Genomic DNA, 27,970 nt, shown 5'->3' on the forward strand with positions numbered 1-27,970 from the left:
AAAATAAGAAAAAAGTTGCACCATCTGGAGCGCTAAAAAGAAGTCGAGCGGCGTCGCCAAAAGGCCTCTGCAGCCGGTGACAAGAAATCTAAAGTTAAAAAATCTGCTGCCACTAAAAAGACTGCCGAGAAAAGACAAAGGAGAAGGCAAAGCAAAAGACGCAAAGAAACTGGTACAGTTAAGGCAAAATCCACTACATCGAAGCCTAAATCGAGTGCTGTAAAACCAAAAACTCCAAAGGCCAAACTACTATACTAGTGCCAAGCCAAAGAAGACAGCATCGGCACCGAAAAAACCAAGGCTGCAGCTTCCGCCAAAAGGCAAAGACCAGCAGTAGTCAAGAAATGAATGCATATGTGAAATTTTGTATATGCAAATATAAAAATTCAATTTGAAACAAAGCCCTTTTCAGGGCACAAACAACTAAGAAAGAGAAAAAATAATTTCAAATGTGATTAAATTGGTTTCAAATATCTTATCTTTTTCTAATTTGTAATATATTTGTTATTACTTCTAGGTCTACAAGTATATGTATGAAAAATTTAACAATTTTTGTTTAAAACTGTTACAAATGGTTTTAGACCCTAATTGTTAGTTAATTTTGTAACAAAAATAATGAGACTTGAAAAATGTTTCACTTTGAGCACAAAAGTTTAAAAAAAAACGTATATTAATAAAATTAATAAATAATTTTAATCATTTTTCGAAGCAAATTACGATAAACTTAGCTGATGCAAGTACAATGGATTGTATACGGTCCGGTCCTCCTCCACGATTCTCATAAAAATGGGTGACTAAAAATTGTTTTGTTTCAGTCGATTTCAAGCAATAAGAACTGCATATCATATAGGTGAACGATATGATTTGTAAAAATAGTTTGTTTATAAATATTGACCAAAATAGTTATATTAATATATATGTTCGCCCCATTATAATAGATTTTGTTTTTATCACAGTAAAGGGGTGCCATGTAATTTTATTTAAAAGAAATGTATGAAAATTATTAACTCTGCTTATGAAAAATTTGATGGCCCTGAAAAGGGCCTTTTGGAACGTTGTTGCTGCTATGAAGCGGGCGATCAGACATTTACTTTGAGCTGGTGTACTTGGTAACGGCTTTGGTGCCTTCACTTACGGCGTGCTTAGCCAATTCACCGGGCAGAAGTAGGCGGACTGCCGTTTGGATTTCGCGACTCGTTATTGTCGATCGTTTATTATAGTGGGCCAAACGGGAAGCTTCAGCAGCAATGCGCTCGAAAATGTCATTCACAAAACTGTTCATGATGCTCATTGCCTTCGATGAAATGCCTGTATCAGGATGAACCTGCTTCAGAACTTTGTATATGTAGATGGCATAACTCTCCTTCCTCTTGCGCTTCTTCTTCTTGTCGTTCTTGGTTATATTTTTCTGGGCTTTACCAGCCTTTTCGCTGCCTTTCCACTGGTCTTTGGCGGCATTTTTCACTTCAGATTAATTTAATTCACTTGAGTTAAAATAACACAACACTTCACAGTTGCTTTAGCAATATTTTTCTACCACTGAATTGCTACATATTTGTATATTTTTTGTTTAACATCGCCTTCAGGTTTAACTTATAAGAAGCCGTCCAACCCTTAGCAGAGCGTATATGATGCTTAAAAAAGTATAAATATAAAGGCCTAACACTTGGTCGGACATCAACATTTGTGTGTGAGCCAGTGAACCAGTGAGCCAGTGAGAAGTGTATTTGTGAAATAAAAAAAAAATATAGAAAATGTCTGGTCGTGGTAAAGGTGGTAAAGTAAAGGGAAAGGCAAAGTCGCGTTCGAATCGAGCTGGCCTTCAATTCCCAGTTGGCCGTATCCACCGCCTGCTTCGCAAGGGTAACTATGCTGAACGTGTTGGTGCCGGCGCTCCTGTTTACCTGGCTGCTGTTATGGAATATTTAGCCGCTGAAGTTCTGGAGTTGGCTGGCAATGCAGCACGCGATAATAAAAAGACGCGCATAATTCCACGTCACCTGCAACTGGCTATTCGTAATGACGAGGAGTTAAACAAGCTCCTCTCGGGCGTAACCATTGCTCAGGGTGGTGTTCTACCTAACATCCAGGCGGTGCTTTTACCTAAAAAGACCGAAAAGAAGGCTTAAATTGGCGGCAACCTTTAATAAATAAAAACAATACTGTATATAAAACCAACCGTCCTTTTCAGGACGACCAATTTAATTCAGAAGAGATTTTAATTCATCATCATACAACGTGAATTTGAATAAAGTATAAATATGAAGGCTTAGCATTTGGTCGGGCAGCATGTCATGAACCGTAGAATATACTACTTGTATGTATATAATGCGTATTATATATTTTTAATTCGAAAGTATTTTTTATCCCTTTTGAATTTGGTCAATACGTATAATAATTACTTGAGTGCAAGTATTTATACTCGAATTTTTAACACTGCCAACGTTTGCCATATTTTACTCCTAAATTATGAAAATATAAATGGATGGAATGTAAGCTGTACAATATGTTTTGTTTTTTTAAATATGCGTATGTAAAATAAAAGTATGAGTTGAATATTTTTCTCTTTTAAAAAAATATGTTGTGGTCCTGAAAAGGTTCAATATATTATGAAAATATAAATGAAGAGTATCGATTGTACAGCTTTTTGTAAAATAAAAGTATGATTTGAATATTTTTCTCTTTTAAAAATATATGTTGTGGTCCTGAAAAGGACCGATTGTTTTCTTTATTTGCACATTTGGGCAAATGTAACTTCTTAACCGCCGAAACCGTAAAGGGTGCGGCCTTGTCTTTTTAATGCATATACAACATCCATAGCTGTGACTGTTTTCCTTTTGGCATGTTCCGTATAGGTGACAGCATCACGAATAACATTCTCCAAAAACACCTTGAGCACACCACGGGTCTCTTCATAAATTAAGCCAGAGATGCGTTTTACACCGCCACGTCGAGCCAAACGACGGATAGCTGGCTTTGTGATACCCTGAATGTTATCACGCAATACTTTGCTTTGTTGCGGCCACATACGCTCGTCGGATAATCTTCCTATCTCTCTTTCGCACATCTCGTTCAAACAACCACCAATCGCATTGTGCGGCCAAATTTCTATATAAAGAAGGCGCAAAGCAAGCAATACGAATATTGTGTTTTCATCAGTGACAGTGTATACAGTGTAGTAGATTAGTACGGAATAAATACTTGTATAATGGCTCGCACCAAGCAAACTGCCCGAAAATCGACCGGTGGCAAAGCGCCTCGCAAGCAGCTGGCTACCAAAGCTGCTCGTAAAAGTGCACCAGCCACCGGTGGTGTAAAAAAGCCACATCGTTATCGCCCCGGTACAGTTGCACTTCGTGAGATCCGCCGCTACCAGAAAAGCACTGAGCTATTGATTCGCAAACTGCCATTCCAGCGTTTGGTTCGTGAGATAGCTCAGGACTTTAAAACTGATTTGCGATTCCAAAGTTCAGCGGTAATGGCATTACAGGAAGCTAGCGAAGCCTATCTGGTTGGTCTTTTTGAAGATACAAATTTGTGCGCAATTCATGCCAAGCGTGTTACAATCATGCCCAAGGACATTCAATTGGCCAGACGTATTCGTGGTGAACGTGCATAAGTTGAAATTTCAGCGCTTCATTTTCCAAATTATAAAATCAATAATCGGTCCTTTTCAGGACCACAAATAGCTAACAAAGAGATTAACTATTGCTTGGTATACAGCATTTTTCGTTTTATATTATGATTATTTACATTTATTCCATTATTTACACAAATGCCTGGCATTTCACATAACAATGCAAATATATAAATATGAAGTCATATACTTGTATATGTATTTTTCATTCATCAAGTAAATTAAATCATGCTATTGCGATTATCATTTTCTCAATTAAAAGAAATATACATTGAGAAAATCGATTGTTTTTTCTGAATGCGAAACACACGTTATATAGTATAAGATTTAATGGTTATTACTGGTATTCAAACAAATAAATAAAATATGATTTTCCCAAAAAATGTCAAATTTGTTATTTATTTAATAAATTTTTTACTTAAATAATACTTGTATATTGTTATATTTTTCAAAATACAAAATAAAGCACTTGAATTAAATAGAGCAATGGATTTTCCTGCTATTTAGACAAACATGCGAAACTACTTATAACATAACAAAACACGTTTAAAACTCGGAATTTATTATTTATTTAATAACTAACTCTTTCTAGTTTTGTTAATACATTTGTTAGTACTTGTAAGTTATCAAACTCCATTTTTTTATGACTCCTTGGAAATTCGTTAACAACTTATAATGGGTCCAGAAATGATAATATAAAATCTTAAATACTTAACAAATTATTAAAGCAAGTTTAACTTCTTTTGAATGAATGCTAAAATAAATTGGACTTTTAAAACTATATTCTTAAACTATATTTGGTAATTTGTTTGAATGCTATATGCTACTCCGATGGTCGTTTTATGCAAGGTAGGGCTACTTTGAAAGCATTCAATAAATATATTTTTTTGCATTTTAATAAATCATTCGTTTAGATTTGTATACAAAATTGTTTAAATTTTGTTTTAAAACCCGTTACAAATGATTTTATAGCATAATTTCTTATAATAAATTCATTTTGTAAGCAAAATTATTGACCATTAAAGAATAATGTTTCACTTTGAGTGCCATTTAAAAATGAACTCACAAAAGTATCTACACAAACTTAAGTTTATTAAACTCTGTCAAGCTTATAGATATTATTAAATTGCATTTCAAATGATTTTTTTTACATCTAATCATTTTTCGAAGCAAATTACCTTTTAGATTGCCATAAACTTAGCTGTCGAGAACGACCAATGCCACATTCATTTGTATACCGCCCTCCTCCACGATTCTCATAAAAATGGGTGACTAAAAATTCGTAAAATTTCTGAAAGCAAACCGTTTTATAATTTTACAAGTGTGAAAGTGAAGTTAAAAGAAATGTCTGATTCTATCGTAGCTGTTACATCGGCCGCCTCTCCGATTGCCATTGCACAAGCGGAGAAAAAGGTCACTGTCAAGAAGGCAACTGCCGCCAAATCGAAAAAAGCTACAGCTCCACCATCACATCCGCCAACCCAGCAAATGGTCGACGCGTCAATCAAGAATTTGAAGGAGCGCGGTGGGTCATCACTTTTGGCAATTAAAAAGTACATTAGTGCCACATATAAATGCGATGCCCAGAAATTGGCCCCGTTCATTAAGAAATATTTGAAGTCAGCTGTTGTAAATGGAAAACTCATCCAAACAAAAGGCAAAGGCGCATCTGGTTCGTTTAAATTATCTGCGGCCGCTAAAAAAGAGCCAAAGCCAAAAGTCAGTTCCGTCGAGAAAAATAAGAAAAAAGTTGCACCATCTGGAGCAGCTAAAAAGAAGTCGAGCGGCGTCGCCAAGAAGGCCTCTGCAGCCGGTGACAAGAAATCTAAAGTTAAAAAATCTGCTGCCACTAAAAAGACTGCCGAGAAAAAGACAAAGGAGAAGGCAAAGGCAAAAGACGCAAAGAAAAGTGGTACAGTTAAGGCAAAATCAACTACATCGAAGCCTAAATCGAGTGCTGTAAAACCAAAAACTCCAAAGGCCAAAACTACTACTACTAGTGCCAAGCCAAAGAAGACAGCATCGGCACCGAAAAAACCAAAGGCTGCAGCTTCCGCCAAAAAGGCAAATGACAGCAGTAGTCAAGAAATGAATGCATATGTGAAATTTTGTATATGCAAATATAAAAATTCATTTGAAACAAAGCCCTTTTCAGGGCTACAAACAACTAAGAAAGAGAAAAAATAATTTTCAAATGTGATTTAAATGGTTTCAAATAATCTTATCTTTTTCTAATTTTGTTAATATATTTGTTATTACTTCTAGGTGTACAAGTATATGTATGAAAAATTTAACAATTTTTGTTTAAAACTGTTACAAATGGTTTTAGACCATAATTTGTTAGTTAATTTTGTAACAAAAATAATGAGAATTGAAAAATGTTTCACTTTGAGCACAAAAGTTTAAAAAAAACGTATATTAATAAAATTAATAAATAATTTAATCATTTTTCGAAGCAAATTACGATAAACTTAGCTGATGCAAGTACAATGGAATTGTATACGGTCCGGTCCTCCTCCACGATTCTCATAAAAATGGGTGACTAAAAATTGTTTTGTTTCAGTCGATTTCAAGCAATAAGAACTGCATATCATATAGGTGAACGATATGATTTGTAAAAATAGTTTGTTTATAAATATTGACCAAAATAGTTATATTAATATATATGTTCGCCCATTATAATAGATTTTGTTTTTTATCACAGTAAAGGGGTGCCATGTAAATTTTATTTAAAAGAAATGTATGAAAATTATTAACTCTGCTTATGAAAAATTTGATGGCCCTGAAAAGGGCCTTTTGGAACGTTGTTGCTGCTATGAAGCGGGCGATCAGACATTTACTTTGAGCTGGTGTACTTGGTAACGGCTTTGGTGCCTTCACTTACGGCGTGCTTAGCCAATTCACCGGGCAGAAGTAGGCGGACTGCCGTTTGGATTTCGCGACTCGTTATTGTCGATCGTTTATTATAGTGGGCCAAACGGGAAGCTTCAGCAGCAATGCGCTCGAAAATGTCATTCACAAAACTGTTCATGATGCTCATTGCCTTCGATGAAATGCCTGTATCAGGATGAACCTGCTTCAGAACTTTGTATATGTAGATGGCATAACTCTCCTTCCTCTTGCGCTTCTTCTTCTTGTCGTTCTTGGTTATATTTTTCTGGGCTTTACCAGCCTTTTTCGCTGCCTTTCCACTGGTCTTTGGCGGCATTTTTCACTTCAGATTAATTTAATTCACTTGAGTTAAAATAACACAACACTTCACAGTTGCTTTAGCAATATTTTTCTACCACTGAATGCTACATATTTGTATATTTTTGTTTAACATCGCCTTCAGGTTTAACTTATAAGAAGCCGTCCAACCCTTAGCAGAGCGTATATGATGCTTAAAAAAGTATAAATATAAAGGCCTAACACTTGGTCGGACATCAACATTTGTGTGTGAGCCAGTGAGCCAGTGAGAAGTGTATTTGTGAAATAAAAAAAAAAAAATAGAAAATGTCTGGTCGTGGTAAAGGTGGTAAAGTAAAGGGAAAGGCAAAGTCGCGTTCGAATCGAGCTGGCCTTCAATTCCCAGTTGGCCGTATCCACCGCCTGCTTCGCAAGGGTAACTATGCTGAACGTGTTGGTGCCGGCGCTCCTGTTTACCTGGCTGCTGTTATGGAATATTTAGCCGCTGAAGTTCTGGAGTTGGCTGGCAATGCAGCACGCGATAATAAAAAGACGCGCATAATTCCACGTCACCTGCAACTGGCTATTCGTAATGACGAGGAGTTAAACAAGCTCCTCTCGGGCGTAACCATTGCTCAGGGTGGTGTTCTACCTAACATCCAGGCGGTGCTTTTTATTGAATAGATTATATATTCGCTGAAAAAGGGAAGGGCTCAGTAGGAGTAAAGTAAAAGACAATAGTCGCGGACCGCCGTGCGTCTGTTCGCTTTAGAGTTTTATTGGAGACTGACACTTTTGCTATACATATTCTTTATGCTTACATTCGTATGCAACAGTGACAGATAACTTGTAGATAACATAAGATTATTATCTGCTTATATTAACATGCGTGCATTGGTACTTATGTTTGTATTGATTTTCAACACCCTTCCTCAATGCAAACATGTTTTACAAAAATTTTCAAATCAAATTTAACAGCTTTGTAAAATGAACATGCTTCGCTTTAGGGAGATTTTTCGTTAAAATATCAGCTATCATTTCATTGGTTGATGTATACTGTAAAACAATTTGTTCTTCGTTTACAACCTGTCTTGCAAAATGATATCTAATATCAATATGCTTTGTTCTTTCATGGTGTACAGGATTCTTAGCTAATTGTTGAGCACTTAAATTATCGCCATGAAGAATAGTTGGAGTACTCGAGTCACCGCAGCCAATCTCCACTATAAGACGCCGTAGGTATATGGCCTCCTTACACGCAGTTGAAAGAGCCATATACTCCGCCTCCGTGCTGCTAAGTGCCACGCTGCGTTGCTTTTCAGATCGCCAGGATATGGGTCCTCCAGCCAAGTAGTATACATAGCCAGTATACGACTTGCGATCGATGCGGTCGCCACCCCAGTCTGCATCCACATAGCCGGTAAGGGGTTGTCCACACTCTTTGTAGTGCAACTTCAGGTCCACAGTTGACGCCAGGTATCGAAGCACATGTTTTACACCCACTAGGTGCTCTGCATGCGGATCTTGATTCCGTTGAGCTAACTTGGCAACGGAATGCAATATGTCTGGCCTTGTTGTAAGCGCCAGCCACATTAACTCGCCAATTGAAGACTGGTAGGATGCAATGTCAACCTTTTGACAATGCTCGCTGGTACATATCACTTGGAAACCAGCATCCAGTGGGGTCGCTGTAGGTCTACAGGTCTCGCATCCATGTTCACGCAATATGTCTTTGATGTATTGCGAATTGCTTAGCGAAATTTCGCCAAGCTCACCGTCGCGCTGCACTTCCATGCCAAGGAACAAATGCAGCTCTCCCTTGTCAACACATTCAAACGATGTTGTAATGGCTGACTTGATGTTGGCCAAGTCCTCTTTTGATCGGCATGCTATAATTATATCATCAACATAAACAAGGATTAATGATAAGTCACCTCTTCCGTTCCTTTTGTAAAGACACGGTTCATTTTCACATGCTACAAAATCTATGCCTTGTAGTACACAATCGAGCTTGGAGTTCCACTCGCGCCCCGACTGCTTCAATCCATATATTGCCTTTTTAAGCAATAAAGCCTTACTTGGATTATTGGGATCTGTGTATCCCTGTGGCTGCTTCATATAAACAGTTTCATGCAGGTCGCTATTCAAATAGGCGGTACACACATCTATCTGGTGAAGGTACAGCTTCAATTCCGCTGCTAACGCCAAAATAAACCGCACGGTTTCCAATCTGCAAACGGGTGAGAACGTCTCTACATAGTTCACGCCATACTTCTGGGAGCACCCTTTAGCAACGAGTCGTGCCTTGAAACGTTCGACTTTTCCATCAGAGTCACGTTTCAGGCTGTATACCCACTTGCAACCAACTGCTCGCTGATCTTTTGGTAAATCAGCCATCTGCCAGGTTTCGTTTGATTGTAGTGCCTGATATTCCTTTTGCATCGCCTCTTGCCAGAATACTGCATGTGTGCTACCAACGGCCTGATCATAGGATGTCGGAACCATTACGTCACTAGCAACCAATGCTCCAAGCACATTGTATTGCTTTCTTGGACGACCAGGTTTACCATTTCGAACAATTTTAGGCCGGCCTGGCCCAATCTTCACAGTATCCTCGTCAGAGTCTTCTTTTTCGACTGCACTCTCATATGCGTTGGAGCTGCTGTCGTCAGAACTGTGCTCACTGTCATCGTCGTCGATGCTTCTGTCACCATCCGTGTGAGTGACATGCTCTTGAACCTCGCATGCAGGAAAATCTACCGTAACGGTATCTTCATTGGTATGACCACCACAACGCTCATCAAATAGAATGTCTCGTTTTTCGACAATCGTCCTCGTCTCTGGGTCGTATAACCGATAGCCTTTGGCTGCTACCGAATACCCAACCATACGGTACTCATGCCCTTTGGGTTTGAATTTGCCTTTACGGGGACCCTTTGCAAGTGCAACTGCAATGGAACCAAAAACTTTTAGATGGCTAACACAGGGTTTCTTACCTGTCCACGCTTCCATTGGAGTCAGGTTGTTCAGTGCACTGGTAGGTGATCTGTTTCTTATGTATACTGCTGTGTTGACTGCTTCGGCCCACAAAGACTCGCCTAGGCCCGACTGCACCAATAAGCATCTGGACATCTCCGTTAATGTCCGGTTTGCTCTTTCCGCCACGCCGTTCTGCTGCGGAGTATAAGCCACGGTCAATTGCCTTGCAATACCATGGTGTTTCAGGAAACCGTTGAATGTTGTGTTGACAAACTCGCCTCCATTGTCGGTTCGAATACATTTGAGCTTTTTATCTGTTTGCCGTTCAACCAAGTTTTTAAATTCGACGAACTTACTGAACACTTCATCTTTCTTCCGCAAAAAATAAACAAATATACGCCTGGACTTGTCATCGATGAAGGTCAGAAAGTATTTGGATCCAGCAAGTGACTTCGTGTCGAATGGGCCGCATACATCAGCATGAACCAGTTCCAACAGCTCTTCGGCACGGTTAGTGCTTACCTTTGGGAATGGCTGTACATGTATTTTGCTTAGCATACACGTTTTGCAATTCAAGTTGTCTGGGAAAAAAACCTTTCCAATACCACGCACTAGCTCTTTGCTGATCACTTCCTTCAGACTGGTAAAATTTAAATGGCCATAACGCTTATGCCACAATGTACCATCTGATTCAGTTGCGGAATAACACCTATTTTGTTTGCCTTGAAACATATAAAGGTTCCCAACTTTATTCGCTTTCAGTATACACTCGCCGTTTTGTATAACTTTAGCAAAATGTGGCCCAAAATGTATAACATTGTTCTTTTGCACTGACCGGCTGACGGACATAAAGTTGCCATTCATTTTCGGTACATACAGTACATCTGACAACACCAAGGTACAAAGTTCTGTCTGTAACTTCACCTCTCCTCTGCCTTCGGCCTTCAGGAAACCAGCGTCAGCTAAACCGATCATTTCAGTGTGCGCAATAAATTTTGAAAATAACGTCTTATCGCAACACATATGGCTTGTTGCTCCGCTGTCCAGACACCACATGTTGTTCTCTATCTTTCCAACGTCCAACGCATTTAACAAGCTGCTCTGCTTTTCCATCTCTTTCTTTGTCGATTGCTTTTTCCCTTCACCGCGAATTTTCTCACGCTTGCACTGTGCCTTGTAGTGCCCTTTTTCGCCGCAGTTGTAGCAAACGACGATTTTTGAATTCCTTTTTGAATTCGCTTTGGAATGCGCGACGATCTGCTGCGTAGCTATAAATGCTCTTGCATTCTCGCTCTCTCCATCTGCATTGCCTCTGCGCTCTCCCTCTTCCATCAGCTTGATACATAACACATCAAATGACGGTAAATTGTCACGCGTCTCAATGGCGACGACAAAATTTTCGTATGGTTCGGGCAAGCTTGACAACAACACGATTGTTTTTAACTCATCATTTAATTCGATGCCAACTGTACACAAACCATCCAGAATTTCGTTAAATTCGTGTATGTAACTTGAAATGCTTTGGCCTTGAAACATGCGTTTGCCTAGCAATTTCTTGTACAGCGACACTTTCCGTACAGGTCCACTCGGCTGATGAACGTCCTTTAACTTTTTCCATGCCTCGTACGAAGTGTTGCAATTTTTAATGAAGCCCAATTGTGAAGCTTTTACACTTAGCGTTATAATTGCTAATGCCTTTTCATCTTTTGGCCTTGAACTCTCAGTATTACTAGGTTCAGCACCTGATGCCACACTCCACAATTCCGCGTGCACTAAGACAGATCGCATCTGTATGCTCCATGAGTCATAGTTATGCTCTTCCAATTTGTCTATTTGATATAGCGCACTCATTTTTTAAATGTTATATTTCTTGAGTCACCAAACGATTACTATTTCACAATACTTTGAACTTCTCCTATGAGCCTATATGCCCTGGGCCCATAACCTCTTGAATAGATTATATATTCGCTGAAAAGGGAAGGGCTCAGTAGGAGTAAAGTAAAAGACAATAGTCGCGGACCGCCGTGCGTCTGTTCGCTTTAGAGTTTTATTGGAGACTGACACTTTTGCTATACATATTCTTTATGCTTACATTCGTATGCAACAGTGACAGATAACTTGTAGATAACATAAGATTATTATCTGCTTATATTAACATGCGTGCATTGGTACTTATGTTTGTATTGATTTTCAACACTTTTACCTAAAAAGACCGAAAAGAAGGCTTAAATTTGCGGCAACCTTTAATAAATAAAAACAATACTGTATATAAAACCAACCGTCCTTTTCAGGACGACCAATTTAATTCAGAAGAGATTTTAATTCATCATCATACAACGTGAATTTGAATAAAGTATAAATATGAAGGCTTAGCATTTGGTCGGGCAGCATGTCATGAACCGTAGACTAAACTACTTGTATGTATATAATGCGTATTATATATTTTTAATTCGAAAGTATTTTTTATCCCTTTTGAATTTGGTCAATACGTATAATAATTACTTGAGTGCAAGTATTTATACTCGAATTTTTAACACTGCCAACGTTTGCCATATTTTACTCCTAAATTATGAAAATATAAATGGATGGAATGTAAGCTGTACAATATGTTTGTTTTTTTAAATATGCGTATGTAAAATAAAAGTATGAGTTGAATATTTTTCTCTTTTAAAAAAATATGTTGTGGTCCTGAAAAGGTTCAATATATTATGAAAATATAAATGAAGAGTATCGATTGTACAGCTTTTTGTAAAATAAAAGTATGATTTGAATATTTTTCTCTTTTAAAAATATATGTTGTGGTCCTGAAAAGGACCGATTGTTTTCTTTATTTGCACATTTGGGCAAATGTAACTTCTTAACCGCCGAAACCGTAAAGGGTGCGGCCTTGTCTTTTTAATGCATATACAACATCCATAGCTGTGACTGTTTTCCTTTTGGCATGTTCCGTATAGGTGACAGCATCACGAATAACATTCTCCAAAAACACCTTGAGCACACCACGGGTCTCTTCATAAATTAAGCCAGAGATGCGTTTTACACCGCCACGTCGAGCCAAACGACGGATAGCTGGCTTTGTGATACCCTGAATGTTATCACGCAATACTTTGCTTTGTTGCGGCCACATACGCTCGTATTTATACAAAAAAAAAAAACACGAAAACACGAGCGAGTCGGATAATCTTCCTATCTCTCTTTCGCACATCTCGTTCAAACAACCACCAATCGCATTGTGCGGCCAAATTTCTATATAAAGAAGGCGCAAAGCAAGCAATACGAATATTGTGTTTTCATCAGTGACAGTGTATACAGTGTAGTAGATTAGTACGGAATAAATACTTGTATAATGGCTCGCACCAAGCAAACTGCCCGAAAATCGACCGGTGGCAAAGCGCCTCGCAAGCAGCTGGCTACCAAAGCTGCTCGTAAAAGTGCACCAGCCACCGGTGGTGTAAAAAAGCCACATCGTTATCGCCCCGGTACAGTTGCACTTCGTGAGATCCGCCGCTACCAAAAAAGCACTGAGCTATTGATTCGCAAACTGCCATTCCAGCGTTTGGTTCGTGAGATAGCTCAGGACTTTAAAACTGATTTGCGATTCCAAAGTTCAGCGGTAATGGCATTACAGGAAGCTAGCGAAGCCTATCTGGTTGGTCTTTTTGAAGATACAAATTTGTGCGCAATTCATGCCAAGCGTGTTACAATCATGCCCAAGGACATTCAATTGGCCAGACGTATTCGTGGTGAACGTGCATAAGTTGAAATTGCAGCGCTTCATTTTCCAAATTATAAAATCAATAATCGGTCCTTTTCAGGACCACAAATAGGTAACAAAGAGATTAACTATTGCTTGGTATACAGCATTTTTCGTTTTATATTATGATTATTTACATTTATTCCATTATTTACACAAATGCCTGGCATTTCACATAACAATGCAAATATATAAATATGAAGTCATATACTTGTATATGTATTTTTCATTCATCAAGTAAATTAAATCATGCTATTGCGATTATCATTTTCTCAATTAAAAGAAATATACATTGAGAAAATCGATTGTTTTTTCTGAATACTGAACACACGTTATATACGATTTAATGGTTGTTACTGGTATTCAAACAAATAAATAAAATATGATTTTCCCAAAAAAATGTAAAATTTGTTATTTATTTAATAAATTTTTTACTTAAATAAATACTTGTATATTGTTATATTTTTCAAAATACAAAATAAACCACTTGTATTAAATAGAGCAATGGATTGTCCTGCTATTTAGACAAGAAAATCGATTGTTTTTTCTGAATGCGAAACACACGTTATATAGTATAAGATTTAATGGTTATTACTGGTATTCAAACAAATAAATAAAATATGATTTTCCCAAAAAAATGTCAATTTTGTTATTTATTTAATAAATTTTTTACTTAAATATATACTTGTATATGGTTATATTTTTCAAAATACAAAATAAAGCACTTGAATTAAATAGAGCAATGGATTTTCCTGCTATTTAGACAAACATGCGAAACTACTTATAACATAACAAAACACGTTTAAAACTCGGAATTTATTATTTATTTAATAACTAACTCTTTCTAGTTTTGTTAATACATTTGTTAGTACTTGTAAGTTATCAAACTCCATTTTTTTATGACTCCTTGGAAATTCGTTAACAACTTATAATGGGTCCAGAAATGATAATATAAAATCTTAAATACTTAACAAATTATTAAAGCAAGTTTAACTTCTTTTGAATGAATGCTAAAATAAATTGGACTTTTAAAACTATATTCTTAAACTATATTTGGTAATTTGTTTGAATGCTATATGCTACTCCGATGGTCGTTTTATGCAAGGTAGGGCTACTTTGAAAGCATTCAATAAATATATTTTTTTGCATTTTAATAAATCATTCGTTTAGATTTGTATACAAAATTGTTTAAATTTTGTTTAAAACCCGTTACAAATGATTTTATAGCATAATTTCTTATAATAAATTCATTTTGTAAGCAAAATTATTGACCATTAAAGAATAATGTTTCACTTTGAGTGCCATTTAAAAATGAACTCACAAAAGTATCAACACAAACTTAAGTTTATTAAACTCTGTCAAGCTTATAGATATTATTAAATTGCATTTCAAATGATTTTTTTTACATCTAATCATTTTTCGAAGCAAATTACCTTTTAGATTGCCATAAACTTAGCTGTCGAGAACGACCAATGCCACATTCATTTGTATACCGCCCTCCTCCACGATTCTCATAAAAATGGGTGACTAAAAATTCGTAAAATTTCTGAAAGCAAACCGTTTTATAATTTTACAAGTGTGAAAGTGAAGTTAAAAGAAATGTCTGATTCTATCGTAGCTGTTACATCGGCCGCCTCTCCGATTGCCATTGCACAAGCGGAGAAAAAGGTCACTGTCAAGAAGGCAACTGCCGCCAAATCGAAAAAAGCTACAGCTCCACCATCACATCCGCCAACCCAGCAAATGGTCGACGCGTCAATCAAGAATTTGAAGGAGCGCGGTGGGTCATCACTTTTGGCAATTAAAAAGTACATTAGTGCCACATATAAATGCGATGCCCAGAAATTGGCCCCGTTCATTAAGAAATATTTGAAGTCAGCTGTTGCAAATGGAAAACTCATCCAAACAAAAGGCAAAGGCGCATCTGGTTCGTTTAAATTATCTGCGGCCGCTAAAAAAGAGCCAAAGCCAAAAGTCAGTTCCGTCGAGAAAAATAAGAAAAAAGTTGCACCATCTGGAGCAGCTAAAAAGAAGTCGAGCGGCGTCGCCAAGAAGGCCTCTGCAGCCGGTGACAAGAAATCTAAAGTTAAAAAATCTGCTGCCACTAAAAAGACTGCCGAGAAAAAGACAAAGGAGAAGGCAAAGGCAAAAGACGCAAAGAAAAGTGGTACAGTTAAGGCAAAATCAACTACATCGAAGCCTAAATCGAGTGCTGTAAAACCAAAAACTCCAAAGGCCAAAACTACTACTACTAGTGCCAAGCCAAAGAAGACAGCATCGGCACCGAAAAAACCAAAGGCTGCAGCTTCCGCCAAAAAGGCAATGACAGCAGTAGTCAAGAAATGAATGCATATGTGAAATTTTGTATATGCAAATATAAAAATTCATTTGAAACAAAGCCCTTTTCAGGGCTACAAACAACTAAGAAAGAGAAAAAATAATTTTCAAATGTGATTTAAATGGTTTCAAATAATCTTATCTTTTTCTAATTTTGTTAATATATTTGTTATTACTTCTAGGTCTACAAGTATATGTATGAAAAATTTAACAATTTTTGTTTAAAACTGTTACAAATGGTTTTAGACCATAATTTGTTAGTTAATTTTGTAACAAAAATAATGAGAATTGAAAAATGTTTCACTTTGAGCACAAAAGTTTAAAAAAAACGTATATTAATAAAATTAATAAATAATTTAATCATTTTTCGAAGCAAATTACGATAAACTTAGCTGATGCAAGTACAATGGGAATTGTATACGGTCCGGTCCTCCTCCACGATTCTCATAAAAATGGGTGACTAAAAATTGTTTTGTTTCAGTCGATTTCAAGCAATAAGAACTGCATATCATATAGGTGAACGATATGATTTGTAAAAATAGTTTGTTTATAAATATTGACCAAAATAGTTATATTAATATATATGTTCGCCCATTATAATAGATTTTGTTTTTTATCACAGTAAAGGGGTGCCATGTAAATTTTATTTAAAAGAAATGTATGAAAATTATTAACTCTGCTTATGAAAAATTTGATGGCCCTGAAAAGGGCCTTTTGGAACGTTGTTGCTGCTATGAAGCGGGCGATCAGACATTTACTTTGAGCTAGGTGTACTTGGTAACGGCTTTGGTGCCTTCACTTACGGCGTGCTTAGCCAATTCACCGGGCAGAAGTAGGCGGACTGCCGTTTGGATTTCGCGACTCGTTATTGTCGATCGTTTATTATAGTGGGCCAAACGGGAAGCTTCAGCAGCAATGCGCTCGAAAATGTCATTCACAAAACTGTTCATGATGCTCATTGCCTTCGATGAAATGCCTGTATCAGGATGAACCTGCTTCAGAACTTTGTATATGTAGATGGCATAACTCTCCTTCCTCTTGCGCTTCTTCTTCTTGTCGTTCTTGGTTATATTTTTCTGGGCTTTACCAGCCTTTTTCGCTGCCTTTCCACTGGTCTTTGGCGGCATTTTTCACTTCAGATTAATTTAATTCACTTGAGTTAAAATAACACAACACTTCACAGTTGCTTTAGCAATATTTTTCTACCACTGAATTGCTACATATTTGTATATTTTTGTTTAACATCGCCTTCAGGTTTAACTTATAAGAAGCCGTCCAACCCTTAGCAGAGCGTATATGATGCTTAAAAAAGTATAAATATAAAGGCCTAACACTTGGTCGGACATCAACATTTGTGTGTGAGCCAGTGAGAAGTGTATTTGTGAAATAAAAAAAAAAAAAATAGAAAATGTCTGGTCGTGGTAAAGGTGGTAAAGTAAAGGGAAAGGCAAAGTCGCGTTCGAATCGAGCTGGCCTTCAATTCCCAGTTGGCCGTATCCACCACCTGCTTCGCAAGGGTAACTATGCTGAACGTGTTGGTGCCGGCGCTCCTGTTTACCTGGCTGCTGTTATGGAATATTTAGCCGCTGAAGTTCTGGAGTTGGCTGGCAATGCAGCACGCGATAATAAAAAGACGCGCATAATTCCACGTCACCTGCAACTGGCTATTCGTAATGACGAGGAGTTAAACAAGCTCCTCTCGGGCGTAACCATTGCTCAGGGTGGTGTTCTACCTAACATCCAGGCGGTGCTTTTACCTAAAAAGACCGAAAAGAAGGCTTAAATTGGCGGCAACCTTTAATAAATAAAAACAATACTGTATATAAAACCAACCGTCCTTTTCAGGACGACCAATTTAATTCAGAAGAGATTTTAATTCATCATCATACAACGTGAATTTGAATAAAGTATAAATATGAAGGCTTAGCATTTGGTCGGGCAGCATGTCATGAACCGTAGAATATACTACTTGTATGTATATAATGCGTATTATATATTTTTAATTCGAAAGTATTTTTTATCCCTTTTGAATTTGGTCAATACGTATAATAATTACTTGAGTGCAAGTATTTATACTCGAATTTTTAACACTGCCAACGTTTGCCATATTTTACTCCTAAATTATGAAAATATAAATGGATGGAATGTAAGCTGTACAATATGTTTGTTTTTTTAAATATGCGTATGTAAAATAAAAGTATGAGTTGAATATTTTTCTCTTTTAAAAAAATATGTTGTGGTCCTGAAAAGGTTCAATATATTATGAAAATATAAATGAAGAGTATCGATTGTACAGCTTTTTGTAAAATAAAAGTATGATTTGAATATTTTTCTCTTTTAAAAATATATGTTGTGGTCCTGAAAAGGACCGATTGTTTTCTTTATTTGCACATTTGGGCAAATGTAACTTCTTAACCGCCGAAACCGTAAAGGGTGCGGCCTTGTCTTTTTAATGCATATACAACATCCATAGCTGTGACTGTTTTCCTTTTGGCATGTTCCGTATAGGTGACAGCATCACGAATAACATTCTCCAAAAACACCTTGAGCACACCACGGGTCTCTTCATAAATTAAGCCAGAGATGCGTTTTACACCGCCACGTCGAGCCAAACGACGGATAGCTGGCTTTGTGATACCCTGAATGTTATCACGCAATACTTTGCTTTGTTGCGGCCACATACGCTCGTCGGATAATCTTCCTATCTCTCTTTCGCACATCTCGTTCAAACAACCACCAATCGCATTGTGCGGCCAAATTTCTATATAAAGAAGGCGCAAAGCAAGCAATACGAATATTGTGTTTTCATCAGTGACAGTGTATACAGTGTAGTAGATTAGTACGGAATAAATACTTGTATAATGGCTCGCACCAAGCAAACTGCCCGAAAATCGACCGGTGGCAAAGCGCCTCGCAAGCAGCTGGCTACCAAAGCTGCTCGTAAAAGTGCACCAGCCACCGGTGGTGTAAAAAAGCCACATCGTTATCGCCCCGGTACAGTTGCACTTCGTGAGATCCGCCGCTACCAGAAAAGCACTGAGCTATTGATTCGCAAACTGCCATTCCAGCGTTTGGTTCGTGAGATAGCTCAGGACTTTAAAACTGATTTGCGATTCCAAAGTTCAGCGGTAATGGCATTACAGGAAGCTAGCGAAGCCTATCTGGTTGGTCTTTTTGAAGATACAAATTTGTGCGCAATTCATGCCAAGCGTGTTACAATCATGCCCAAGGACATTCAATTGGCCAGACGTATTCGTGGTGAACGTGCATAAGTTGAAATTTCAGCGCTTCATTTTCCAAATTATAAAATCAATAATCGGTCCTTTTCAGGACCACAAATAGCTAACAAAGAGATTAACTATTGCTTGGTATACAGCATTTTTCGTTTTATATTATGATTATTTACATTTATTCCATTATTTACACAAATGCCTGGCATTTCACATAACAATGCAAATATATAAATATGAAGTCATATACTTGTATATGTATTTTTCATTCATCAAGTAAATTAAATCATGCTATTGCGATTATCATTTTCTCAATTAAAAGAAATATACATTGAGAAAATCGATTGTTTTTTCTGAATGCGAAACACACGTTATATAGTATAAGATTTAATGGTTATTACTGGTATTCAAACAAATAAATAAAATATGATTTTCCCAAAAAAATGTCAAATTTGTTATTTATTTAATAAATTTTTTACTTAAATAAATACTTGTATATTGTTATATTTTTCAAAATACAAAATAAAGCACTTGAATTAAATAGAGCAATGGATTTTCCTGCTATTTAGACAAACATGCGAAACTACTTATAACATAACAAAACACGTTTAAAACTCGGAATTTATTATTTATTTAATAACTAACTCTTTCTAGTTTTGTTAATACATTTGTTAGTACTTGTAAGTTATCAAACTCCATTTTTTTATGACTCCTTGGAAATTCGTTAACAACTTATAATGGGTCCAGAAATGATAATATAAAATCTTAAATACTTAACAAATTATTAAAGCAAGTTTAACTTCTTTTGAATGAATGCTAAAATAAATTGGACTTTTAAAACTATATTCTTAAACTATATTTGGTAATTTGTTTGAATGCTATATGCTACTCCGATGGTCGTTTTATGCAAGGTAGGGCTACTTTGAAAGCATTCAATAAATATATTTTTTTGCATTTTAATAAATCATTCGTTTAGATTTGTATACAAAATTGTTTAAATTTTGTTTAAAACCCGTTACAAATGATTTTATAGCATAATTTCTTATAATAAATTCATTTTGTAAGCAAAATTATTGACCATTAAAGAATAATGTTTCACTTTGAGTGCCATTTAAAAATGAACTCACAAAAGTATCTACACAAACTTAAGTTTATTAAACTCTGTCAAGCTTATAGATATTATTAAATTGCATTTCAAATGATTTTTTTTACATCTAATCATTTTTCGAAGCAAATTACCTTTTAGATTGCCATAAACTTAGCTGTCGAGAACGACCAATGCCACATTCATTTGTATACCGCCCTCCTCCACGATTCTCATAAAAATGGGTGACTAAAAATTCGTAAAATTTCTGAAAGCAAACCGTTTTATAATTTTACAAGTGTGAAAGTGAAGTTAAAAGAAATGTCTGATTCTATCGTAGCTGTTACATCGGCCGCCTCTCCGATTGCCATTGCACAAGCGGAGAAAAAGGTCAATGTCAAGAAGGCAACTGCCGCCAAATCGAAAAAAGCTACAGCTCCACCATCACATCCGCCAACCCAGCAAATGGTCGACGCGTCAATCAAGAATTTGAAGGAGCGCGGTGGGTCATCACTTTTGGCAATTAAAAAGTACATTAGTGCCACATATAAATGCGATGCCCAGAAATTGGCACCGTTCATTAAGAAATATTTGAAGTCAGCTGTTGCAAATGGAAAACTCATCCAAACAAAAGGCAAAGGCGCATCTGGTTCGTTTAAATTATCTGCGGCCGCTAAAAAAGAGCCAAAGCCAAAAGTCAGTTCCGTCGAGAAAAATAAGAAAAAAGTTGCACCATCTGGAGCAGCTAAAAAGAAGTCGAGCGGCGTCGCCAAGAAGGCCTCTGCAGCCGGTGACAAGAAATCTAAAGTTAAAAAATCTGCTGCCACTAAAAAGACTGCCGAGAAAAAGACAAAGGAGAAGGCAAAGGCAAAAGACGCAAAGAAAAGTGGTACAGTTAAGGCAAAATCAACTACATCGAAGCCTAAATCGAGTGCTGTAAAACCAAAAACTCCAAAGGCCAAAACTACTACTACTAGTGCCAAGCCAAAGAAGACAGCATCGGCACCGAAAAAACCAAAGGCTGCAGCTTCCGCCAAAAAGGCAATGACAGCAGTAGTCAAGAAATGAATGCATATGTGAAATTTTGTATATGCAAATATAAAAATTCATTTGAAACAAAGCCCTTTTCAGGGCTACAAACAACTAAGAAAGAGAAAAAATAATTTTCAAATGTGATTTAAATGGTTTCAAATAATCTTATCTTTTTCTAATTTTGTTAATATATTTGTTATTACTTCTAGGTGTACAAGTATATGTATGAAAAATTTAACAATTTTTGTTTAAAACTGTTACAAATGGTTTTAGACCATAATTTGTTAGTTAATTTTGTAACAAAAATAATGAGAATTGAAAAATGTTTCACTTTGAGCACAAAAGTTTTAAAAAAACGTATATTAATAAAATTAATAAATAATTTAATCATTTTTCGAAGCAAATTACGATAAACTTAGCTGATGCAAGTACAATGGGATTGTATACGGTCCGGTCCTCCTCCACGATTCTCATAAAAATGGGTGACTAAAAATTGTTTTGTTTCAGTCGATTTCAAGCAATAAGAACTGCATATCATATAGGTGAACGATATGATTTGTAAAAATAGTTTGTTTATAAATATTGACCAAAATAGTTATATTAATATATATGTTCGCCCATTATATTAGATTTTGTTTTTTATCACAGTAAAGGGGTGCCATGTAAATTTTATTTAAAAGAAATGTATGAAAATTATTAACTCTGCTTATGAAAAATTTGATGGCCCTGAAAAGGGCCTTTTGGAACGTTGTTGCTGCTATGAAGCGGGCGATCAGACATTTACTTTGAGCTAGTGTACTTGGTAACGGCTTTGGTGCCTTCACTTACGGCGTGCTTAGCCAATTCACCGGGCAGAAGTAGGCGGACTGCCGTTTGGATTTCGCGACTCGTTATTGTCGATCGTTTATTATAGTGGGCCAAACGGGAAGCTTCAGCAGCAATGCGCTCGAAAATGTCATTCACAAAACTGTTCATGATGCTCATTGCCTTCGATGAAATGCCTGTATCAGGATGAACCTGCTTCAGAACTTTGTATATGTAGATGGCATAACTCTCCTTCCTCTTGCGCTTCTTCTTCTTGTCGTTCTTGGTTATATTTTTCTGGGCTTTACCAGCCTTTTTCGCTGCCTTTCCAATGGTCTTTGGCGGCATTTTTCACTTCAGATTAATTTAATTCACTTGAGTTAAAATAACACAACACTTCACAGTTGCTTTAGCAATATTTTTCTACCACTGAATTGCTACATATTTGTATATTTTTGTTTAACATCGCCTTCAGGTTTAACTTATAAGAAGCCGTCCAACCCTTAGCAGAGCGTATATGATGCTTAAAAAAGTATAAATATAAAGGCCTAACACTTGGTCGGACATCAACATTTGTGTGTGAGCCAGTGAGAAGAGTATTTGTGAAATAAAAAAAAAAAAATAGAAAATGTCTGGTCGTGGTAAAGGTGGTAAAGTAAAGGGAAAGGCAAAGTCGCGTTCGAATCGAGCTGGCCTTCAATTCCCAGTTGGCCGTATCCACCGCCTGCTTCGCAAGGGTAACTATGCTGAACGTGTTGGTGCCGGCGCTCCTGTTTACCTGGCTGCTGTTATGGAATATTTAGCCGCTGAAGTTCTGGAGTTGGCTGGCAATGCAGCACGCGATAATAAAAAGACGCGCATAATTCCACGTCACCTGCAACTGGCTATTCGTAATGACGAGGAGTTAAACAAGCTCCTCTCGGGCGTAACCATTGCTCAGGGTGGTGTTCTACCTAACATCCAGGCGGTGCTTTTACCTAAAAAGACCGAAAAGAAGGCTTAAATTGGCGGCAACCTTTAATAAATAAAAACAATACTGTATATAAAACCAACCGTCCTTTTCAGGACGACCAATTTAATTCAGAAGAGATTTTAATTCATCATCATACAACGTGAATTTGAATAAAGTATAAATATGAAGGCTTAGCATTTGGTCGGGCAGCATGTCATGAACCGTAGAATATACTACTTGTATGTATATAATGCGTATTATATATTTTTAATTCGAAAGTATTTTTTATCCCTTTTGAATTTGGTCAATACGTATAATAATTACTTGAGTGCAAGTATTTATACTCGAATTTTTAACACTGCCAACGTTTGCCATATTTTACTCCTAAATTATGAAAATATAAATGGATGGAATGTAAGCTGTACAATATGTTTGTTTTTTATACTCTGTACATGAAATGTACAAGAGTATATTAGGTTTGCGGGAGCTGAAAAATGTAACAGGCAGAAGGAGGCGTGGCAGACCCCACAAAGTATATATATTATTGATCAGCGTGACAAGACGAGTCGATCTAGCCCTGTCTGTCTGTCTGTCCGTCTGTCCGTCTGTCCGTCTGTCCGTCCGTATGAACACCTGGATCTCAGAGACTATAAGAGATAGAGACACCAAATTTTGCACGAAGATGCGTTATGTGTATATTCTATACGAGTTTGTTTTATTTTTTTGATTTTCCCCCCCACTTCCCCCCTATGGGGGTTTTCCCGATTTTCCATTCGTATAATCGCCTATATCTCGGAGACTATAAGACCTAGGCACACCAAATTTTAGTCCAAGATGCCTTGTGTGAATACGCAGAAAATGTATATTTTGGAATTTCCCTCCCTCCCCCCTCTCCCCCGCAAATGCGATTTTCTCTAACTCCCGTAATTCTTGGAATTTCGAACTAAAATTTTGCAAATACCCCCAGTTAGTAATTATGTGTCCGTATGCCAAGTTTCACTATGATAGACCGATTTACCAAGAAGTTATAGCCATAAATATATTTGCTGCTGCAGCGCTGCTGCAGCGCTGCCCGCGGCTGTTGTTGATGTTGCTGTTTGGTTGACTGCGAAAATGCTTACACAGACACGAATTGATGCGCATAGGCATACATACACTCACACAGACGCAATTGCTATGTAAATGTGCAATTATACACCCTTTACGTGAGTTCGAATACCGAGAGAGGTAAAATCGATCCAATTTTTTTTTTTATTTATTTTTTTTTTTTATTTTTTATAATTATTGTAAACATATGTACAGAGTATTTCAAAGTCGGGACACCCGACTTTAGCTTTTTTACTTGTTTAAATATGCGTATGTAAAATAAAAGTATGAGTTGAATATTTTTCTCTTTTAAAAAAATATGTTGTGGTCCTGAAAAGGACCGATTGTTTTCTTTATTTGCACATTTGGGCAAATGTAACTTCTTAACCGCCGAAACCGTAAAGGGTGCGGCCTTGTCTTTTTAATGCATATACAACATCCATAGCTGTGACCGTTTTCCTTTTGGCATGTTCCGTATAGGTGACAGCATCACGAATAACATTCTCCAAAAACACCTTGAGCACACCACGGGTCTCTTCATAAATTAAGCCAGAGATGCGTTTTACACCGCCACGTCGAGCCAAACGACGGATAGCTGGCTTTGTGATACCCTGAATGTTATCACGCAATACTTTGCGATGACGTTTTGCGCCACCCTTGCCCAAGCCTTTGCCACCTTTACCACGACCAGTCATTTCTCACTAATTCACTTTAACTGCACAAAATTCACAACGAAACTAACGCTGTTGCGGCCACATACGCTCGTATTTATACAAAAATAACACGAAAACACGAGCGAGTCGGATAATCTTCCTATCTCTCTTTCGCACATCTCGTTCAAACAACCACCAATCGCATTGTGCGGCCAAATTTCTATATAAAGAAGGCGCAAAGCAAGCAATACGAATATTGTGTTTTCATCAGTGACAGTGTATACAGTGTAGTAGATTAGTACGGAATAAATACTTGTATAATGGCTCGCACCAAGCAAACTGCCCGAAAATCGACCGGTGGCAAAGCGCCTCGCAAGCAGCTGGCTACCAAAGCTGCTCGTAAAAGTGCACCAGCCACCGGTGGTGTAAAAAAGCCACATCGTTATCGCCCCGGTACAGTTGCACTTCGTGAGATCCGCCGCTACCAGAAAAGCACTGAGCTATTGATTCGCAAACTGCCATTCCAGCGTTTGGTTCGTGAGATAGCTCAGGACTTTAAAACTGATTTGCGATTCCAAAGTTCAGCGGTAATGGCATTACAGGAAGCTAGCGAAGCCTATCTGGTTGGTCTTTTTGAAGATACAAATTTGTGCGCAATTCATGCCAAGCGTGTTACAATCATGCCCAAGGACATTCAATTGGCCAGACGTATTCGTGGTGAACGTGCATAAGTTGAAATTTCAGCGCTTCATTTTCCAAATTATAAAATCAATAATCGGTCCTTTTCAGGACCACAAATAGCTAACAAAGAGATTAACTATTGCTTGGTATACAGCATTTTTCGTTTTATATTATGATTATTTACATTTATTCCATTATTTACACAAATGCCTGGCATTTCACATAACAATGCAAATATATAAATATGAAGTCATATACTTGTATATGTATTTTTCATTCATCAAGTAAATTAAATCATGCTATTGCGATTATCATTTTCTCAATTAAAAGAAATATACATTGAGAAAATCGATTGTTTTTTCTGAATGCGAAACACACGTTATATACGATTTAATGGTTGTTACTGGTATTCAAACAAATAAATAAAATATGATTTTCCCAAAAAAATGTAAAATTTGTTATTTATTTAATAAATTTTTTACTTAAATAAATACTTGTATATTGTTATATTTTTCAAAATACAAAATAAACCACTTGTATTAAATAGAGCAATGGATTGTCCTGCTATTTAGACAAGAAAATCGATTGTTTTTTCTGAATGCGAAACACACGTTATATAGTATAAGATTTAATGGTTATTACTGGTATTCAAACAAATAAATAGAATATGATTTTCCCAAAAAAATGTCAAATTTGTTATTTATTTAATAAATTTTTTACTTAAATAAATACTTGTATATTGTTATATTTTTCAAAATACAAAATAAAGCACTTGAATTAAATAGAGCAATGGATTTTCCTGCTATTTAGACAAACATGCGAAACTACTTATAACATAACAAAACACGTTTAAAACTCGGAATTTATTATTTATTTAATAACTAACTCTTTCTAGTTTTGTTAATACATTTGTTAGTACTTGTAAGTTATCAAACTCCATTTTTTTATGACTCCTTGGAAATTCGTTAACAACTTATAATGGGTCCAGAAATGATAATATAAAATCTTAAATACTTAACAAATTATTAAAGCAAGTTTAACTTCTTTTGAATGAATGCTAAAATAAATTGGACTTTTAAAACTATATTCTTAAACTATATTTGGTAATTTGTTTGAATGCTATATGCTACTCCGATGGTCGTTTTATGCAAGGTAGGGCTACTTTGAAAGCATTCAATAAATATATTTTTTTGCATTTTAATAAATCATTCGTTTAGATTTGTATACAAAATTGTTTAAATTTTGTTTAAAACCCGTTACAAATGATTTTATAGCATAATTTCTTATAATAAATTCATTTTGTAAGCAAAATTATTGACCATTAAAGAATAATGTTTCACTTTGAGTGCCATTTAAAAATGAACTCACAAAAGTATCTACACAAACTTAAGTTTATTAAACTCTGTCAAGCTTATAGATATTATTAAATTGCATTTCAAATGATTTTTTTTACATCTAATCATTTTTCGAAGCAAATTACCTTTTAGATTGCATATAAACTTAGCTGTCGAGAACGACCAATGCCACCTTCATTTGTATACCGCCCTCCTCCACGATTCTCATAAAAATGGGTGACTAAAAATTCGTAAAATTTCTGAAAGCAAACCGTTTTATAATTTTACAAGTGTGAAAGTGAAGTTAAAAGAAATGTCTGATTCTATCGTAGCTGTTACATCGGCCGCCTCTCCGATTGCCATTGCACAAGCGGAGAAAAAGGTCACTGTCAAGAAGGCAACTGCCGCCAAATCGAAAAAAGCTACAGCTCCACCATCACATCCGCCAACCCAGCAAATGGTCGACGCGTCAATCAAGAATTTGAAGGAGCGCGGTGGGTCATCACTTTTGGCAATTAAAAAGTACATTAGTGCCACATATAAATGCGATGCCCAGAAATTGGCCCCGTTCATTAAGAAATATTTGAAGTCAGCTGTTGCAAATGGAAAACTCATCCAAACAAAAGGCAAAGGCGCATCTGGTTCGTTTAAATTATCTGCGGCCGCTAAAAAAGAGCCAAAGCCAAAAGTCAGTTCCGTCGAGAAAAATAAGAAAAAAGTTGCACCATCTGGAGCAGCTAAAAAGAAGTCGAGCGGCGTCGCCAAGAAGGCCTCTGCAGCCGGTGACAAGAAATCTAAAGTTAAAAAATCTGCTGCCACTAAAAAGACTGCCGAGAAAAAGACAAAGGAGAAGGCAAAGGCAAAAGACGCAAAGAAAAGTGGTACAGTTAAGGCAAAATCAACTACATCGAAGCCTAAATCGAGTGCTGTAAAACCAAAAACTCCAAAGGCCAAAACTATTACTACTAGTGCCAAGCCAAAGAAGACAGCATCGGCACCGAAAAAACCAAAGGCTGCAGCTTCCGCCAAAAAGGCAAAGACAGCAGTAGTCAAGAAATGAATGCATATGTGAAATTTTGTATATGCAAATATAAAAATTCATTTGAAACAAAGCCCTTTTCAGGGCTACAAACAACTAAGAAAGAGAAAAAATAATTTTCAAATGTGATTTAAATGGTTTCAAATAATCTTATCTTTTTCTAATTTTGTTAATATATTTGTTATTACTTCTAGGTGTAC

At 36.6% G+C, this 27,970-nt stretch overlaps 11 protein-coding genes and 1 pseudogene across 11 annotated transcripts; 6 read left to right on the forward strand and 6 right to left on the reverse strand.

The window, feature by feature from the left end:
- Nucleotides 1-1,032: 1,032 nt before the first annotated feature.
- On the reverse strand, nucleotides 1,033-1,458 carry LOC115630116 (annotated as a pseudogene).
- A 296-nt stretch (nucleotides 1,459-1,754) lies between these two features.
- LOC115630115 (histone H2A) lies at nucleotides 1,755-2,200 on the forward strand. Its single transcript, XM_030526728.1, has one exon. It carries the CDS (start codon nucleotides 1,755-1,757, stop codon nucleotides 2,127-2,129), a length of 375 nt encoding a protein of 124 aa, XP_030382588.1. The 3' UTR covers nucleotides 2,130-2,200.
- A 505-nt stretch (nucleotides 2,201-2,705) lies between these two features.
- On the reverse strand, nucleotides 2,706-3,067 carry LOC115630141 (histone H4-like). Its single transcript, XM_030526750.1, has one exon. The coding sequence runs from the start codon at nucleotides 3,065-3,067 to the stop codon at nucleotides 2,759-2,761; it is 309 nt and encodes a 102-aa protein (XP_030382610.1). The 3' UTR covers nucleotides 2,706-2,758.
- A 3,351-nt stretch (nucleotides 3,068-6,418) lies between these two features.
- LOC115630131 (histone H2B) lies at nucleotides 6,419-6,911 on the reverse strand. The gene has a single exon (XM_030526739.1). It carries the CDS (start codon nucleotides 6,843-6,845, stop codon nucleotides 6,474-6,476), a length of 372 nt encoding a protein of 123 aa, XP_030382599.1. The 5' UTR covers nucleotides 6,846-6,911; the 3' UTR covers nucleotides 6,419-6,473.
- Nucleotides 6,912-7,120: 209 nt separating this feature from the next.
- Nucleotides 7,121-12,063, forward strand: LOC115630130 (histone H2A). Its single transcript, XM_030526738.1, has 2 exons — nucleotides 7,121-7,475; nucleotides 11,982-12,063. Exons 1-2 carry the CDS (start codon nucleotides 7,133-7,135, stop codon nucleotides 12,011-12,013), a joined length of 375 nt encoding a protein of 124 aa, XP_030382598.1. The 5' UTR covers nucleotides 7,121-7,132; the 3' UTR covers nucleotides 12,014-12,063.
- Nucleotides 12,064-15,137: 3,074 nt separating this feature from the next.
- LOC115630117 (histone H1-like) lies at nucleotides 15,138-15,884 on the forward strand. The gene has a single exon (XM_030526729.1). It carries the CDS (start codon nucleotides 15,138-15,140, stop codon nucleotides 15,882-15,884), a length of 747 nt encoding a protein of 248 aa, XP_030382589.1.
- Nucleotides 15,885-16,639: 755 nt separating this feature from the next.
- LOC115630119 (histone H2B-like) lies at nucleotides 16,640-17,071 on the reverse strand. Its single transcript, XM_030526730.1, has one exon. It carries the CDS (start codon nucleotides 17,000-17,002, stop codon nucleotides 16,640-16,642), a length of 363 nt encoding a protein of 120 aa, XP_030382590.1. The 5' UTR covers nucleotides 17,003-17,071.
- Nucleotides 17,072-17,283: 212 nt separating this feature from the next.
- Nucleotides 17,284-17,729, forward strand: LOC115630120 (histone H2A-like). Its single transcript, XM_030526731.1, has one exon. The coding sequence runs from the start codon at nucleotides 17,284-17,286 to the stop codon at nucleotides 17,656-17,658; it is 375 nt and encodes a 124-aa protein (XP_030382591.1). The 3' UTR covers nucleotides 17,659-17,729.
- A 4,218-nt stretch (nucleotides 17,730-21,947) lies between these two features.
- Nucleotides 21,948-22,373, reverse strand: LOC115630139 (histone H2B-like). Its single transcript, XM_030526747.1, has one exon. The coding sequence runs from the start codon at nucleotides 22,371-22,373 to the stop codon at nucleotides 22,002-22,004; it is 372 nt and encodes a 123-aa protein (XP_030382607.1). The 3' UTR covers nucleotides 21,948-22,001.
- A 269-nt stretch (nucleotides 22,374-22,642) lies between these two features.
- Nucleotides 22,643-23,099, forward strand: LOC115630135 (histone H2A). The gene has a single exon (XM_030526743.1). It carries the CDS (start codon nucleotides 22,654-22,656, stop codon nucleotides 23,026-23,028), a length of 375 nt encoding a protein of 124 aa, XP_030382603.1. The 5' UTR covers nucleotides 22,643-22,653; the 3' UTR covers nucleotides 23,029-23,099.
- Nucleotides 23,100-24,446: 1,347 nt separating this feature from the next.
- LOC115630140 (histone H4) lies at nucleotides 24,447-24,788 on the reverse strand. Its single transcript, XM_030526749.1, has one exon. The coding sequence runs from the start codon at nucleotides 24,756-24,758 to the stop codon at nucleotides 24,447-24,449; it is 312 nt and encodes a 103-aa protein (XP_030382609.1). The 5' UTR covers nucleotides 24,759-24,788.
- A 2,256-nt stretch (nucleotides 24,789-27,044) lies between these two features.
- LOC115630132 (histone H1-like) lies at nucleotides 27,045-27,859 on the forward strand. The gene has a single exon (XM_030526740.1). It carries the CDS (start codon nucleotides 27,045-27,047, stop codon nucleotides 27,789-27,791), a length of 747 nt encoding a protein of 248 aa, XP_030382600.1. The 3' UTR covers nucleotides 27,792-27,859.
- Nucleotides 27,860-27,970: the final 111 nt, after the last annotated feature.

Source organism: Scaptodrosophila lebanonensis, unplaced genomic scaffold (genome assembly GCF_003285725.1).
Source record: "Scaptodrosophila lebanonensis strain 11010-0011.00,11010-0021.00 unplaced genomic scaffold, SlebRS2 tig00000329-arrow-arrow-pilon, whole genome shotgun sequence".
Taxonomy (NCBI): domain Eukaryota; kingdom Metazoa; phylum Arthropoda; class Insecta; order Diptera; family Drosophilidae; genus Scaptodrosophila; species Scaptodrosophila lebanonensis.

What these genes read in the sequence shown, in the direction of transcription:
- LOC115630131 (XM_030526739.1), bottom strand. Translation starts at nt 6,845, where the DNA reads ATGCCGCCAAAGACCAGTGGAAAGGCAGCGAAAAAGGCTGGTAAAGCC.
- LOC115630141 (XM_030526750.1), bottom strand. Translation starts at nt 3,067, where the DNA reads ATGTGCGAAAGAGAGATAGGAAGATTATCCGACGAGCGTATGTGGCCG.
- LOC115630140 (XM_030526749.1), bottom strand. Translation starts at nt 24,758, where the DNA reads ATGACTGGTCGTGGTAAAGGTGGCAAAGGCTTGGGCAAGGGTGGCGCA.
- LOC115630117 (XM_030526729.1), top strand. Translation starts at nt 15,138, where the DNA reads ATGTCTGATTCTATCGTAGCTGTTACATCGGCCGCCTCTCCGATTGCC.
- LOC115630115 (XM_030526728.1), top strand. Translation starts at nt 1,755, where the DNA reads ATGTCTGGTCGTGGTAAAGGTGGTAAAGTAAAGGGAAAGGCAAAGTCG.
- LOC115630135 (XM_030526743.1), top strand. Translation starts at nt 22,654, where the DNA reads ATGTCTGGTCGTGGTAAAGGTGGTAAAGTAAAGGGAAAGGCAAAGTCG.
- LOC115630130 (XM_030526738.1), top strand. Translation starts at nt 7,133, where the DNA reads ATGTCTGGTCGTGGTAAAGGTGGTAAAGTAAAGGGAAAGGCAAAGTCG. An exon ending in ACCTAACATCCAGGCGGTGC is followed by an intron (nt 7,476 to 11,981) that starts TTTTTATTGAAT and finishes GATTTTCAACAC; the next exon opens with TTTTACCTAAAAAGACCGAA.
- LOC115630139 (XM_030526747.1), bottom strand. Translation starts at nt 22,373, where the DNA reads ATGCCGCCAAAGACCATTGGAAAGGCAGCGAAAAAGGCTGGTAAAGCC.
- LOC115630120 (XM_030526731.1), top strand. Translation starts at nt 17,284, where the DNA reads ATGTCTGGTCGTGGTAAAGGTGGTAAAGTAAAGGGAAAGGCAAAGTCG.
- LOC115630132 (XM_030526740.1), top strand. Translation starts at nt 27,045, where the DNA reads ATGTCTGATTCTATCGTAGCTGTTACATCGGCCGCCTCTCCGATTGCC.
- LOC115630119 (XM_030526730.1), bottom strand. Translation starts at nt 17,002, where the DNA reads ATGCCGCCAAAGACCAGTGGAAAGGCAGCGAAAAAGGCTGGTAAAGCC.